At 44.1% G+C, this 14,135-nt stretch overlaps 1 protein-coding gene across 1 annotated transcript; it reads right to left on the bottom strand.

Moving 5' to 3' along the window:
• Positions 1–298: 298 nt before the first annotated feature.
• Positions 299–1,626, bottom strand: LOC145399494 (uncharacterized). Its single transcript, XM_080272099.1, has 3 exons — positions 1,589–1,626; positions 1,075–1,172; positions 299–870 (listed from the first exon to the last, which is right to left on the bottom strand). Exons 1-3 carry the CDS (start codon positions 1,624–1,626, stop codon positions 299–301), a joined length of 708 nt encoding a protein of 235 aa, XP_080128225.1.
• Between the last annotated feature and the right edge of the window lie 12,509 nt (positions 1,627–14,135).

Below are 14,135 nucleotides of genomic sequence, written 5' to 3'. Positions count from 1 at the left end.
CCAGATTCACTGACAGACCTGAGATTACTTCCCAGTCCTAAACAGAATTTTATATGAAGAGAAACACAACACACAGAAAAGAATCTACATTATTCTTTCCTTGCCTTTCTGTGAATACAAATCCTAGTTTTGACAAACAATTGGTCGCAAGTTTACTTTTTGAGGAAGAACTTGGGGTTATGGGAAGGTTCTGCACTCCCCTTTCCCTGTTCTTTCTGTCCATACAAATCCTAGTTACAACTTTGAGTTGACTGTAAGTCAGTTAGTTAATCTTTGTCCAGGCGAGGAGGTCATATTATTACCCTCGATTGGGTGTACTGTACAGCTGGTTTGGGACTTGTACGCCACCGCCTCCTCCTCCTCCTTGGGGTCCTGTCGCTCCATAACCATTCGAGGGAGCCACACCATTTGAGGGAGTCAAGCCATTCGAGGGAGTCAAGTTGGAGGCTGAACCAGCTAGATTGTTCTCAGGAACCTTACCGATGTCTGCGTTCAGTATGATGAACTGTTCTGACGCGGCGCAGTCCACGTTGAACCACCAGTCACAGACGAAGTACTGCTGGTTGAAGATGGAGCCGTTGGGACACAGGAAGGAGTCCTGACGGCCGTCAGACTGACAGATGTGAAACACTTGACAGCCGGCCTCGTCAGCGGTGTCAGCGAAGTAACCCGGGAACTCCTGGTCCTGGCACGAGAACCCCGTGTCCGGCACAGACGCCAGGATCGGGTAGTCTTGGCCAGGCACTCCCCCGCCAGGGATGTTGGTCTCTAATGCTGCAATGGGGTCCTGTGGGGCACCGTCACCGCCCACATTCGATGCTTCACCCTGTAAGTCACCACCACCGACAACACCGAAGCCACCGTTGCCAGCACCCATCGCACCCCCACCAGCGGGAGCACCATAGGAATACCCTGTGTTGCCATTACCGTTGCCAGCCGCGCTTCCAACAGAGGGGGCACCGTAGGAGTACCCAGTGTTGCCATTACCGTTGCCTGCTGTATTGCCAACAGAGGGGGCACCGTAGGAGTAGCCAGTGTTACCATTCCCACCGCCTCCTCCTGGTACAGGCTGCTGAGGGGCGCCATAGGAGGACGAGAGCGTTCCACCATGTAGCTGATTGGCCAGGGCAGAGGTGGCTGTAACAATAATATACACAATAACACGCACATCACTGGGCCTCAGAACCAAACGTGTAGTGACGGGTAGTTTATTTGCTATATGATGTACGAATATATACTATCTTCGCTTATTTCTCTCTTACACGGATTTTGAAAACCTATTCGGTGAATCCAAAGCAACCGGCAATGATACCATTTGACTACATATCAGTGTAATCAGTGTCTATTGCCGTGGATCACTCTAACTGATATTACAAATCCACGAACAGAGAAAGGAGATGTGACAAGACTTTTCCTGCCGATACTACAGACTTTTCCTACAGTTGAAAGCACGTCAAATATATGCACTTAGCCACTAGTACAAATATTGAGTTACTTCTACGTGATAAGTGAGTTACAGTGCGGGAAGAGGGGAGGCAAGTGGTAGAAGGCGAGAGTAGTTTGGGTGGGGGTGCTACTACTACCCTACTCCCGCCACAGGAACTGAGCCAAGAAGCGACGCAACATATGTGCATAGATTCTCAGTGTATCAGTTTCATGTACATCAAACTCTACCTAATCAGTTCTGTTGTTATTCTTGTTTTTGATGATGATGATAATGATGATGACAGTGATGAAGGTCGATGATGCTGATAGTGATGAACCTCGATGATGTTGATAGTGATGAAGTCCTAAAGTCCCATAAGCCAAAGCAAAAACGGGAACTACAGAAGTACAGTAATCTAAAACCCCACATTAGGTGTCGACCTCTAGAACTTCACCTTCCACCCCGATGTCATATATTTACCTTTTATGTTTGCTATCTCCTGACGATTTTGTTTCAGCTTAGGGAGGCTTTTGGAACTGAAGGGGTTAAATACAGCCATCCTTTGCCACATCACTACTGGAAAATCCCTTCAAAACTTGACTATAATCCTCTAAATCTAGCAAAAATATAGCTATACTCTTTTTCCTCTAACTTAGCCTAAAATTGCTGTCTCTCCATCTCGAATGCTGAGCTGTAACAATAGACTAAGACTAGAATATGAGGCTACTAACGGAGAAGTGCTATGGAAAGGATGTAGAGCCGCAATATTGTATTTTTCTCGCCACTGTGCTACGTGAAATAAGCTGCAAAGGGACTAAAAAAAAAGATCTGGGCCAAGTTAAGTGAAAGGAGTATAGTGACTGGATGGAAGGGGTTGATCTCTCCAGTGTTATGCGATCAGACATTTTATTCTTGCTGACGATAAGGGTTTTTGCTGAGGAGATTTCTAGTGAAGCATGAGCCTCTTCACTCCGAGCATGTCTTTACTGAATATAACCTTTTTAGAAGTCCCAAAATATAAATAAATAAATACAAATACAGAGATAAATAAAAATACATGTCCACTGTTTAAAAGGAGAATTCAGACTAGAGACATAAAATTCAAAGTCTCCATTAACCCCTGGAGCACGAGGGGAATAAAATCGTCTGGGGATAACAACTTAATATTAAATGACGTCATGAATAAATTTCGAAATGAGGGTGGGGGGGGTAGATAAAGCCTTCAATAAATCTTAAAGTGCGAGAGGTATTTCGTAAGCTGAGTAAAATCGTCTGGAGATAGCTAGTTCATATTTAAAAGACGCCATGATCTTGAATTTCTTAGAGTGGAGCTACGTTAAAGAGATACCGGAAAATACAAAGTCCTCTCCTGCCTCTCTTTCACGCTGGATTTCACAGACGCATATATGAGAATGAAAGACTGACTAAGAGGGTGTGTGTAGGTGAAGTGGAGGGAGGGAGAGGGAGAGGAAGACCGAGGATGAGGTGGAGGGAAGGAGTTGAGAGGTATATGAGGGAGGGGGAAGTGAGTTAGGGGGAGGGCAGTCAAATGGTGGGTGACAGCGACTTGGAGGCGTTTTGTCTACGGCCACCCTTTGCGGGATTAAGGCGTCGGGCTTTAGATAGACAGATAGATAGATGACGTAGTGGACTGAGGTAATTAGTATCATTCTGTGGGTGATAACATGTACCTTTGATGATATGTTCCTTTGTCCACTACGTCTAAACCATCTGTGAATACAATACTGAAATAGAAACGGAAGAAGCAGACAGGGTTTATCAATCAGCTGTACACAGAGGGATATACCGAAGAGCAAGAGCAGGGCTGGGTGCATGGCGGCGTGGAGTGGCGTTGTTGTGGACGTTGACGGAGTGGTGGTGGGGGGAGGAGTGCCGTACAGGTCCACACACACCTCTATATATACACGCACACACACACACACGCAAACAGGCCCCAGGGAAAGTCACCAGTGTTCTGCACGCACAAGGTCGAGCCCGTCTCCCAAGGTCACACGCCTATACTGTCAAACCAGGTCATTAGGCTGGGTTCTGGTGGACTTTGAAGGCTTCCGCCACTCATTTGTTACTAGCAATTTCTTTTCTTCCCCCCTCCTTTTTTTTGCATATGCCATGTTAAATAAGGCTCCTATGACTCACTCCCGGCTGAAAAAATCGTCTGAAGGGGGAGACCAAGGATGAGATGGAAGGATGCAGTTGAGAGGTATATGAGACAGGGGGGTATATGCTCGGGTGGGGGGCAGCGAAACAGCTGGGGACAGGACGACATGGAGGCGATTTATTTGTGGCTGCCCATAACGGGATTAAGGCATAAGTTGGGGGAGGGCAGCGAAATGGCGGGGGGCAGGGAGACATGGAGGCGATTTGCTTGTGGCCACCCCTTATGGAATTAAGGCGTCTAACTAAAGATAGACAAAGTTAAATGGAACAGAATACTAGAGCTGTTCGCACCATAAGGGGAGCAATGGTTCTTGGGATACTCCGTGGCACTTCTTCGTTACTAGTGTTTATGTGGCATGTTAACACTCAGGCTGCCATGACTCCCTCTCAGCTGAATATAATCGTCTTGAACTACGTGGAATGGAACACGAGTTATTCCCATCCTGAGGGGGTTGACGGCGATAATGCTGACTCTTTGGCTACACTGAATCAGATCAATAAAATCGTCTGCATTACCTACAGAATATCACCGGGCATGATGGGTAAATTACTGTACATATCATTAATTCAAACAAGGTTGATAATGAAGATGATAAACAGCAAAACAAACACAAGCAAGTATACAAAAATACAAAAAGCACAAACAAGTAGATAAGAAAATAAACAGAAAAACAGCAAACACAAATACACAAGGATACTAACTAGAAACACAAATGCACAAGATAACAAACAACATAAAACAAAAACAAATATAAAGATACATAGCAAAACAGCAAACATAAAACAAATACACGATTAAAAACAAAACAAACACAAAAACACAAGACGATAAACAGCAAAACCTCAAGGAAATAAAACAGCAAAATCAAAGACCCAATAAAGAAAAAATATCCACCAACACAAACACCCCAAATGTACGAGATACACAGCAAACAAATACACAAGATTAAAAACAACAAAACAAACACAAATACACAAGATGAAGCATAGAAAAACCTCAAGGAAATAAAACAGCAAAACCAAAGACCCAATTAAGAAAAACAGCAACACAAACACCCACACACCAAGCACTTCACCACACAGAACAATCGAACCTAAGCGGTGCACATTCTATCCCTGAGGCTATTCCGTCATACCGTGCACCCCTCGGCAAGGACTATGCTAGCAGAGTTAGAGAGAGAGAGAGAGAGAGAGAGAGAGAGAGATGTGTGTGTGTGTGAATAGATGTGAAACTGAAATTATGTGTAGGTTTCTTGTGTATCTACAGGTTGTTTTTTGTTTTAGTCATCCCTTGAAAACTGAGAACAGAAGATGAACTGATGATGATGATGATGATGATGATGATGATGATGGGGAGGAGGAAGAGGAGGATAAGTGAGGAGGAGGAGGATAGAAAGGATGAAGGAAGAGGACAAAAGTAATAATGACAGAGGAACGAGAAGGCTGCGTTTCATCATCAACACCAACACATCCATCCATCCGTTACATCATTACGTCTATTACTGACAGATTCTCGGAGACCCATTACTGCATCAGCTACAACATTCCATTTAACCTATTTACAACGACAGATGGGCCGCGACCTGAAAAAATAGTCTAGAGGCAGCAAGAATAAAAGTGGAGAATCATGGGAGTGATGGTGGGTATAGAGGGGTATTTATGATGATTATATTGAAGTGTGTATTACTGTCTATCTCCCTTTTACTTACTAGCCTCTCTCTCTCTCTCTCTCTCTCTCTCTCTCTCTAATTTCCAGGCCTCCACCATTACCATCACCACCCTCTCATTTCCGCTCATCCTCTCTCTCCCTCTCCAATTCATCTTCCCTAAAACCCGTCATTTTCCAAGGCATCTGATGAACTAAAAATGGTGTCTTACTGACCAATATATTTCCTTCTAACTTACTAACAAGCTCCTATGACCTACTGAGATGCATAAAATCGTGGGTGTATGTGTGTGTGTGTGTGTGTGTGTGTGTGTGTGTGTGTGTGTGTGTGTGTGTGAGAGAGAGAGAGAGAGAGAGAGAGAGAGAGAGAGAGAGGTACCAGTATTAACAAAATCAAACACACATGACAGAGGCTCCTCCCCCACCCCTACCCTTATAAACTATAGTCAACTAAACGGTCTGTCCCGCAAGCTAAGCACGGCTCTTTCTTTCTCTTTCTCTCTCTCATACATTCCCGCACACTCTCCCTTTCACACACACACACACACACACACACACACACACACACACTAATTGGTACCCCTGAAGACGCTCCCGGTTCACCCATAGCAAAGGGGGGGACTTCGTTAAAAGTTACCTATTTCGCAAGACGACGAGAACTGACGGGTGACATAGATAGCTACTGAGATAGAGAGATAGATAGACAGATAGACAGATACAAACATGGACAAAAGTACAAATAGATACACTGATAAAGACACGGCAGAGAGAGAGAGAGAGAGAGAGAGAGAGGCTCAGAAACCAATTAGACTTGCAACCCCACGAGGATGGAGAAACAAATAACACAGGAATGTAATCAGGTGTTTCGCAAAATCAATCGCTCATGGCAGGGATACACGAACCGGGGAGAGTCCTACGCTCCTGAAAGTACGAGTCCAAGGCCGGGTTAAGCCAAGAGTGGCCTGGGATACGTGAGATGCGCAAATAATTCTTAAAAGATATTTATAGTTCACAGGTTAAGGTACTAACAGGCCAAGGTTTTCATATACATTCGATTTTTCTTTTATATTCGTCTTAAGCTGACAGTACGAAATTTTTAAACAGCTTCACACTAAATAGCATGAGTTTAGCTTAAAATAAAATACGAAACAAATAAGATGCTTGACACTAAACAGCATGAGTTTGGCTTAAAATAGAGAAAAAATACGAAACAATTAAAGAGTTTTACACTAGACAGCATGAGTTAGGCTTAAGCTATCTATCTATATACCTAGGCTGCTTCCAAGAAAATGAAGGTAGCCGAGACAGGACGACACACTCCCAATTTACTCATCATTCGCACCTTAGCCCCAAGGGAAGAAGGGACAGATCCTCACCGCACCACATTGCATGATGCTCAACTGCGCAGTGTGATCAGTGACATCCGCCGCAGGGCCCGACAGCAGAGTTGTTTTACCCCGCCACAACATAATGGACCCATCCCCTTACCAGCACCTGACCTGATCAGCTGATCAGTCGAATGCGGGAGAATATCCCCTCAGGGCTGCGTCCTCATTTATTAATTCACTATTTCTCTCTAATCATTTCTATCACGCACAGCCACTCTTCCTTGCTCAACAGACATCCCTCTCGCATCCAACGCTCTCTTCACACTATCCATCCATCCTATTCGTGGTTTTCGTATTTATTTTAAGTTAAGTTTAAAATAAAGAAAAACCATGAAATATTTAAACGGCTTCACAAGAAACAATTAGTTCAATTTAAAATAAATTAAAATACGAAATAATTACACGAGATAATACGAGCTTAACCTTAAATAAAAGAAAAAAGTTACACCCAAAACGATGTGCTACGACACTAAAACAAAACAAAAAGTAAATAAAATACAACTATAGTGGGAGTTACACTTAAAATGGACAAAATGAACGTTCCACAAAATACGCTGAAAATACGTTAATTCCACATATTAATGTGGTGTTAATACTCTGGTTCCAAGCAACGCTGTGAGTGGAAATTCATCCCACAAAAATAATTAAATAAAGGTGGGTACAAACAGAAAATCCTTAAAAATATACACATGATATGCAGAAATAACACACTGATAGGCCTACTTTGTAAAAACAAATCCACAATATTCGACAAAAATCAGTAAGGAATAATACGGTAATATAACAATAAAAAATACGTGAAAATACGGTAACTGCACACACACAAACACAGCGGCAATACGGTAAAAACAAATGGCCGTGTTTAGGTCAGCGAGCACGAGCCCTGCAGTGCACGCTATTCGGAATGTGTATGCCTCGTGCGACAGAGGTCAATGGACAAGGTTAATTGGTGGATGATGAGAGGTTCCATGCACTGTGTAACAAACCTTCTACCCCTCCCCTCGATTTGTCTCTCTGTGTTCCCTTCTCCCCCTCCTCTTGTATCGCATTCCCCTTTCCCTCTTCCTCTCTGTCGTCCCATCCCCTCCTCTTCAAACATCCCCAACCCCTTCCCACCAGCGCTCTCTCTCTCTCTCTCTCTCTCTCTCTCTCTCTCTCTCTCTCTCCACAGGAATATAGTTTTGAAAATGACTCTATCTCATTCACGGGTTAACAGACTTTTTAACCAATGACCACAACAGGCCTCCTAATACTTAAATCTAACTCATGTGGCATTAGGGGAACAAATCACCCAAGCAAATAAATGCAAAAATTATCATTAATGTATCAGAGAATAATTATGTTACATGCCTATGGCCGGTCTAGTAAAAGTGTTTATTGTGGGAGGTGGAGCGCAAACCATTCACTCGCTTGATGTAGATGATTCTGCGTGACAAGAAAACCTGCTTCCTGTAACTCAAGAAACCATTTAACACAATGGTAATCACATAACCATCACACCGAAACTTGTCCGTCTAGTGAGTGGCAGTGCTCAACCAAATGTGACCAATAAAGGAATAATGTTGAGGGGAAGTTCAGTCGATTTTTCCTTTACCTAATAACACTCACAGGCGAGCAGCGGGTCACTCGTCTAAATGCCAGGACTAAATAACACAGCCCCTTCCAAGACTCTCCGGTAGGACAATAAACGACTGATGATGGATAGAAAACATACAAAATAAATCACCAAGGAAGAGATATCACTGAGCCTCCCTTACCCACGAGGAAGAGGTCTCAGGTGCAAGGGAAAGTGTCGGAGGAACTAATAACAGGTGTGTGGCAGAAAAGGAAAAGGTACTGAGGCGGGAGGCAAGAATAGCAACACAATTTCTGGTCCTTTTCCTATGCTCTACGTCAAAACTGACCAACGGGTTATTACAGCCTTTGTATTGTGGGGTACGAAGTGTTTATTTTATTGTTACTTGTCTGGCCACACAGGCACAGACTTAAGCAGTCACGCATAAGCTCACACACACACACACACACACACACGAGAGAGAGAGAGAGAGAGAGAGAGAGAGAGAGAGAGAGAGAGAGAGAGAGAGAGAGAGAGACTGATGAATAATACATCATCATCAGCTATAATCATTAACAATGGTTAAACTCCTATATAATATTGCCTAAACTGAGTGGAACTCACGATGACTGAGAAAGACTGTCAGTTCACAGTAGGAATTTGATGCTATTTAAGCTCGTCAAAAATTGGAATGAATTTCGTGGCCAGGACCATGAGTTAGTGAAATTAAATGCCTCATGAGGACATGCAGCCATGGTCAAAGCAGCAAACAGGTGAGCCCAGCCCAGCCATGAAAGTTCTTTAAAATATACGTACAACATATGACTATGAAACGAACTGTGTGCGTTATCTTACAAACGCCACCCGATGTAGACTTCAAGACTGAGAAGTCTTTTGTGGACTCCAACCATAAATACTGGTATTGCAGTCGAAACTCAGAGGGGAAAATAGGTGTGTGTCAATTGCGCATTTATTCTACAATAAGTTACTACAATAAAATAACCAAAATCGAGGTATGAAAGGTCGTCAGGCAATGTGGTATCAGAAGTTCAGCCGTAGTTGTAAGGGTTTGCCATCCACCGATGCGAGTACCGTAGAGCCAGTCAGTGATGCTATCCTCTGTTTGGGGTACCATAGAGCCGGTCAGGCACAGGCGCGCTGGCCTGGGCCTCAGGCACGCCGTAGGTGGCTGAGGGTGCCAGATTGGACGCAGCCCCGGCCAGACCTCCGTCAGACAAACGACCAATGTCGGCGTTGAGGCCGACGAACTGTTCTGACGCGGCGCAGTCAACGTTGAACCACCAGTCACAGACGAAGTACTGCTGGTTGAAGATGGTGCCGTTGGGACACAGGAAGGAGTCCTGACGGCCATCAAACTGACAGATGTGAAACACTTGACAGCCGGCCTCGTCAGCGGTGTCAGCGAAGTAACCCGGGAACTCCTGGTCCAGACACGAGAACCCTGTGTCCGGCACAGACGCCAGGATCGGGTAGTCCTGGCCAGGTACTCCCCCGCCAGGGATGTTGCTGGCCAGGGCCTGGATGGGGTCCACCTGGGCGCCGTTCAGGGTAGATGCCGCCCCCACCAGGTCACCACCACGAGGGGAGCCGTAGGAGTACCCACCGTTGCCGTTGCCGCCGCCAGTGGAAGGTGCACCGTATGAGCTGGATGGCGATCCACCTGGCAGCTGGGCAGCCACGGCACAGGTGGCTGAAACAGTACATGTAAATAAACATTTGCCCACAACATAACCCCATGTAGACGGCAGAATGATTACATTATAGCACTTATAGGATGGGAAAAGCAACAACTGCCAGAGGATCTCGTGTACATGATAGTAACTTTCATGACATCTGATAGTGAATGAAAGTCAAGACTCAACATCAAATATGATATACTTAGTACGATGCTAAAAGATGTGTACCGAAGAGAAGAAGGAGTGGGTTCATCGTGAAGGGAGTGATGGAAGAAGTCGTTATGGTGCTGGAGATGTGAGAAGTGATGCTGGAGCCTCGGACACCCAACTATATATATTCCACCACCTCCACCGCCAGGGAAAGTCACCACCGAGGCCAGGCAAGGTCAGGTGGCGAGGCAAGGTCACACACACACACATACACCGACCTGACTCGCCACTGACCCAGCAGGCATTATAACATGGACTAAGATTCACAAACTGACTTACTGTACGATCATTTCCACATCGTACCTTTCAATGTCTCTTATTTTTCCTGCAACAACATAACTTTGCATGCTATATTTTTTTTCCCACAATACACAAGGAAGAGAAAGTGCACAATATCCTTATGTATCTTTGTTATTCCTTAAAATGAAAAAGAGTTTTGTTTCGTTTTGCAGGATGAACTAGGAAAGCAAAGTGCAAAATTCTCCCGAGTCTCACTTTCTGCTTCCCGCGTCTGTTGTTCTTCTTCCCGTGTCCCTTGTTCTTCTTCCCGTGTCCGTTGTTCTTCTTCCCGTGTCCGTTGTTGTTCTTCCCGTGTCCGTTGTTGTTCTTCCCGTGTCTGTTGTTGTTCTTCCCGTGTCTGTTGTTCTTCCCGTGTCTGTTGTTCTTCCCGTGTCCGTTGTTCTTCTTACCGTGTCTGTTGTTCTTCTTCCCGTGTCTGTTGTTCTTCTTCCCGTGTCTGTTGTTCTTCCCGTGTCTGTTGTTCTTCTTACCGTGTCTGTTGTTCTTCTTACCGTGTCTGTTGTTCTTCTTACCGTGTCTGTTGTTCTTCCCGTGTCCGTTGTTGTTCTTACCGTGTCCGTTGTTGTTCTTCCCGTGTCTGTTGTTGTTCTTCCCGTGTCTGTTGTTGTTCTTCCCGTGTCTGTTGTTCTTCCCGTGTCCGTTGTTGTTCTTCCCGTGTCTGTTGTTGTTCTTCCCGTGTCTGTTGTTCTTCTTACCGTGTCTGTTCTTCTTTCCGTGTCTGTTGTTCCTCTCGTGTCCCTTGCTCTTCTTCCTCTCTTTATTCTTCAAAAAAATAAATGAATAAAATAAAAATATAATTCCTTGTCGCGATATGGACTTTCTTTGGCAGGAAGGATAAAAAATGGCTCTAATGAACCGAGATTCCAGCCGCTTCGATTATTTTTTTCTTTTTTCAGTGACTACCTTACAAGACCTCATTAAGTTTAGACACGATTTCGGCAAGGTGTGAAAGAAATACTGACTGAATACAGAAAAGAATTTGTGATAGTATTCTGTGTAAGTGTGTAAGGGAGGTGTGGAAGCTGAGGTAACTGTAGGAAGAAGAGTCACATAAAGAAGAAGACGCCAAAACAGGTGTAGCGTTGTAATCGTAGGTGTATGTGTATGACTGGTGCGGAAACGGGTGTAATTGTGGCAGGAAGGTGTGGAAAAGGTAGATGCAGAAACAGGTGTAGAATAAGTGTTGTAGGTGTAGGACAAGTGTGGACACACGTTAACTGTAGGAAAAGGAATCAGAGAAAGAAATGGAGCAGATGTGAAACAGAATAAGATGCATAACAGAATTTAAACAAGGAATGGAGGGAAGAGAGTATCATAAAGAGGATAAAACATGGATACGGATGTGGTGTGAATATGTACATGTGAACACACACACACACACACACACACACACACACACACACACACACACACACACACACAGTATCAAAAGGCGTACACAGAAGAACGGAAGGAAGAAAGCAACAAGGAAGAAAAGAATGGATGGATGAAGAATTGGTATAGCAGATTAATATAACATACAAAGCAGGTAAAGACAGATGGATATTAGATGTAGAACAGGTGTATAACAAATATAAGAATGAGAGAGAGAGAGAGAGAGAGAGAGAGAGAGAAACGCAAGGAAGCAAGAGGGATGAACGAAGATGAGAGGAAGGGGCAGGAGGAGGTATGGAAATGGTCACTATGAGGCAATAAGTCATTTTTTTTCTCTCTCTTTTTCTTTTAAGGTGAAGGCAAAGGGTAATTATTGCAACAGGTGAGTCTGGGCCAGTTACCTGTACGTGTTACCTTGAGAAAATTACCTTGGAGGAGTTTCAGGGGAGATGAGAGGTGGGGGAACATGATGGATCCCTTCACAGCGGGGGGTGTCACATTTGAGGTGTGAGAGAGAGAGAGAGAGAGAGACACACACACACACACACACACACACACACACACACACACACACGAGTGGAAGAGATCTGTTAAAATGCCATCTGAAAACCACCAAAACTAATAAAAATAATCACATTAACACCTTTATTTACCTGGATCGGAATACACAAAATTACGACAACCAGATCAGAACTATAACCACTCCTCTCCCTTTATTGTGTGTGTGTGTGTGTGTGTGTGTGTGTGTGTGTGTGTGTGTAATAAATGTTTGTATGTATGTATGTATGACTAAAAAATTCGCGTGTGTGTGTGTGTGTGTGTGTGTGTGTGTGTGTATAATAAATGTTTGTACGTATGACTAAAAAATTCTCGTGTGTGTGTGTGTGTGTGTGTGTGTGTGTGTGTGTGTGTGTAATTTATATGTGTATGTATGTCTAAAAAATACCTACATGAAACATACAAGAATAAGCTGAATAAGGGGAAAAAAAAAAAATACAGACAGTGAGCCTTCCAAGTCCACTAGTATACAGGAAGTTAACGTGTATTTTAATGCAGAAAAAGGTAGTAAGGAAGAACAAGGGGGCCTCCTAGCACCACGCGAACCCAGGCCCCCCACGGGTGTGCCTGAGTATTAAATGGCTAGTGATCCCTTATATGCCATCCCACTGACAGGAGGGAGCTATCTCACTTTATCTCACTGACTCTTATCTCATTCCTCACTCTCTTTGCCTGTTTCTCACAAAGATCTCTCTCTCTCTCTCTCTCTCTCTCTCTCTCTCTCTCTCTCTCTCTCTCTCTCTCACACACACACACAAACACACACACACACACGCACACACACGAGAGAGACAGACAGACAGAGAGACAGAGAGACAAAGAGAGAAGAAGAAAAAGAAGAACAAGAAGATGAAGAAGAAGCAGAAGAAATAAGATGAAACCCTCAATCCTTGCACCTCATTCTCAGTCTCCCTCTCCAACTTCCTTTGCTCCACTTCCTCTCTACCCTAACCTAGTCTTGCTCAGTAACCCCGCTTTTCCCTCCATGCATTCTGATAAGCTCTACCGACTTCGCCACTGAGGATTGCCCAACCAGGTCTAAAATCATCCTCGGAGTCGAATCTGGAAGGGCCGAAAGCTAGAAGGGTGAAGGTCGAGAAATGAAAAGTGTCGAGATCTCTTATGCTTTCCCTACAGCAACCAAAACATAAAGGCCTTGAAGCTATGATTTACACTTGTTACTCTTTTCCCTCTCCTGCCACAACAACAACAACAACAACAACAGGAGGAGTAGGAGGAGGAGGAGGAGATGAAAAAGGAGAAAAAAGAAATACAAACATAACTAACTGCAGACAATCGCCTATAATAATCTGTTTACTTTGACTTGGCGCAAAATTGTCAACTCTCTCTCTTGAATATTGAGCTATAACATGAAAGCAACGCTTGAAATATGATGCTAGTCACGAAGAAGTGCTATGGAATGGATGAAGGACCGTAGTATTCTGACAATGAACTGGCAGAAATAGTCTGCAAAAGGACAAAAATCTCGACAAACGCGAATGAAATATACCAAGACAGTCACCTAATTCCACAAACACACCAATCTCTCTCTCTCTCTCTCTCTCATGAACGAATAACAAACGCAGGAACAAACAGAGCAGAACAGATTGGCCAAAAAGTTCATTAAGTAACTACAAAGGAAGAGCAGATTACAAAAATCGCTCGAGGTAGCATGTGGTAAGCAGGCCTAAATTCTCCTTTATATAGTCGTGCTAAGTTCATTTGCCTTACAATGGTGGTGGGAAGATGCACGGCTGTCCTAGATTTGTAAACAGTTTTCATC

Source organism: Coenobita brevimanus, chromosome 49, assembly GCF_032717465.1.
Source record: "Coenobita brevimanus isolate Jiangsu-jjx chromosome 49, ASM3271746v2, whole genome shotgun sequence".
NCBI lineage: Eukaryota > Metazoa > Arthropoda > Malacostraca > Decapoda > Coenobitidae > Coenobita > Coenobita brevimanus.
The sequence above is the reverse complement of the archived record's forward strand: the minus strand, read 5'-3'. Positions and strand labels throughout refer to the sequence as shown.

What these genes read in the sequence shown, in the direction of transcription:
- LOC145399494 (XM_080272099.1), bottom strand. Translation starts at nt 1,626, where the DNA reads ATGTTGCGTCGCTTCTTGGCTCAGTTCCTGTGGCGGGA. An exon ending in GCTCAGTTCCTGTGGCGGGA is followed by an intron (nt 1,173 to 1,588) that starts GTAGGGTAGTAG and finishes TCTGAGGCCCAG; the next exon opens with TGATGTGCGTGTTATTGTGT. An exon ending in GTCCTCCTATGGCGCCCCTC is followed by an intron (nt 871 to 1,074) that starts AGCAGCCTGTAC and finishes GTGCGATGGGTG; the next exon opens with CTGGCAACGGTGGCTTCGGT.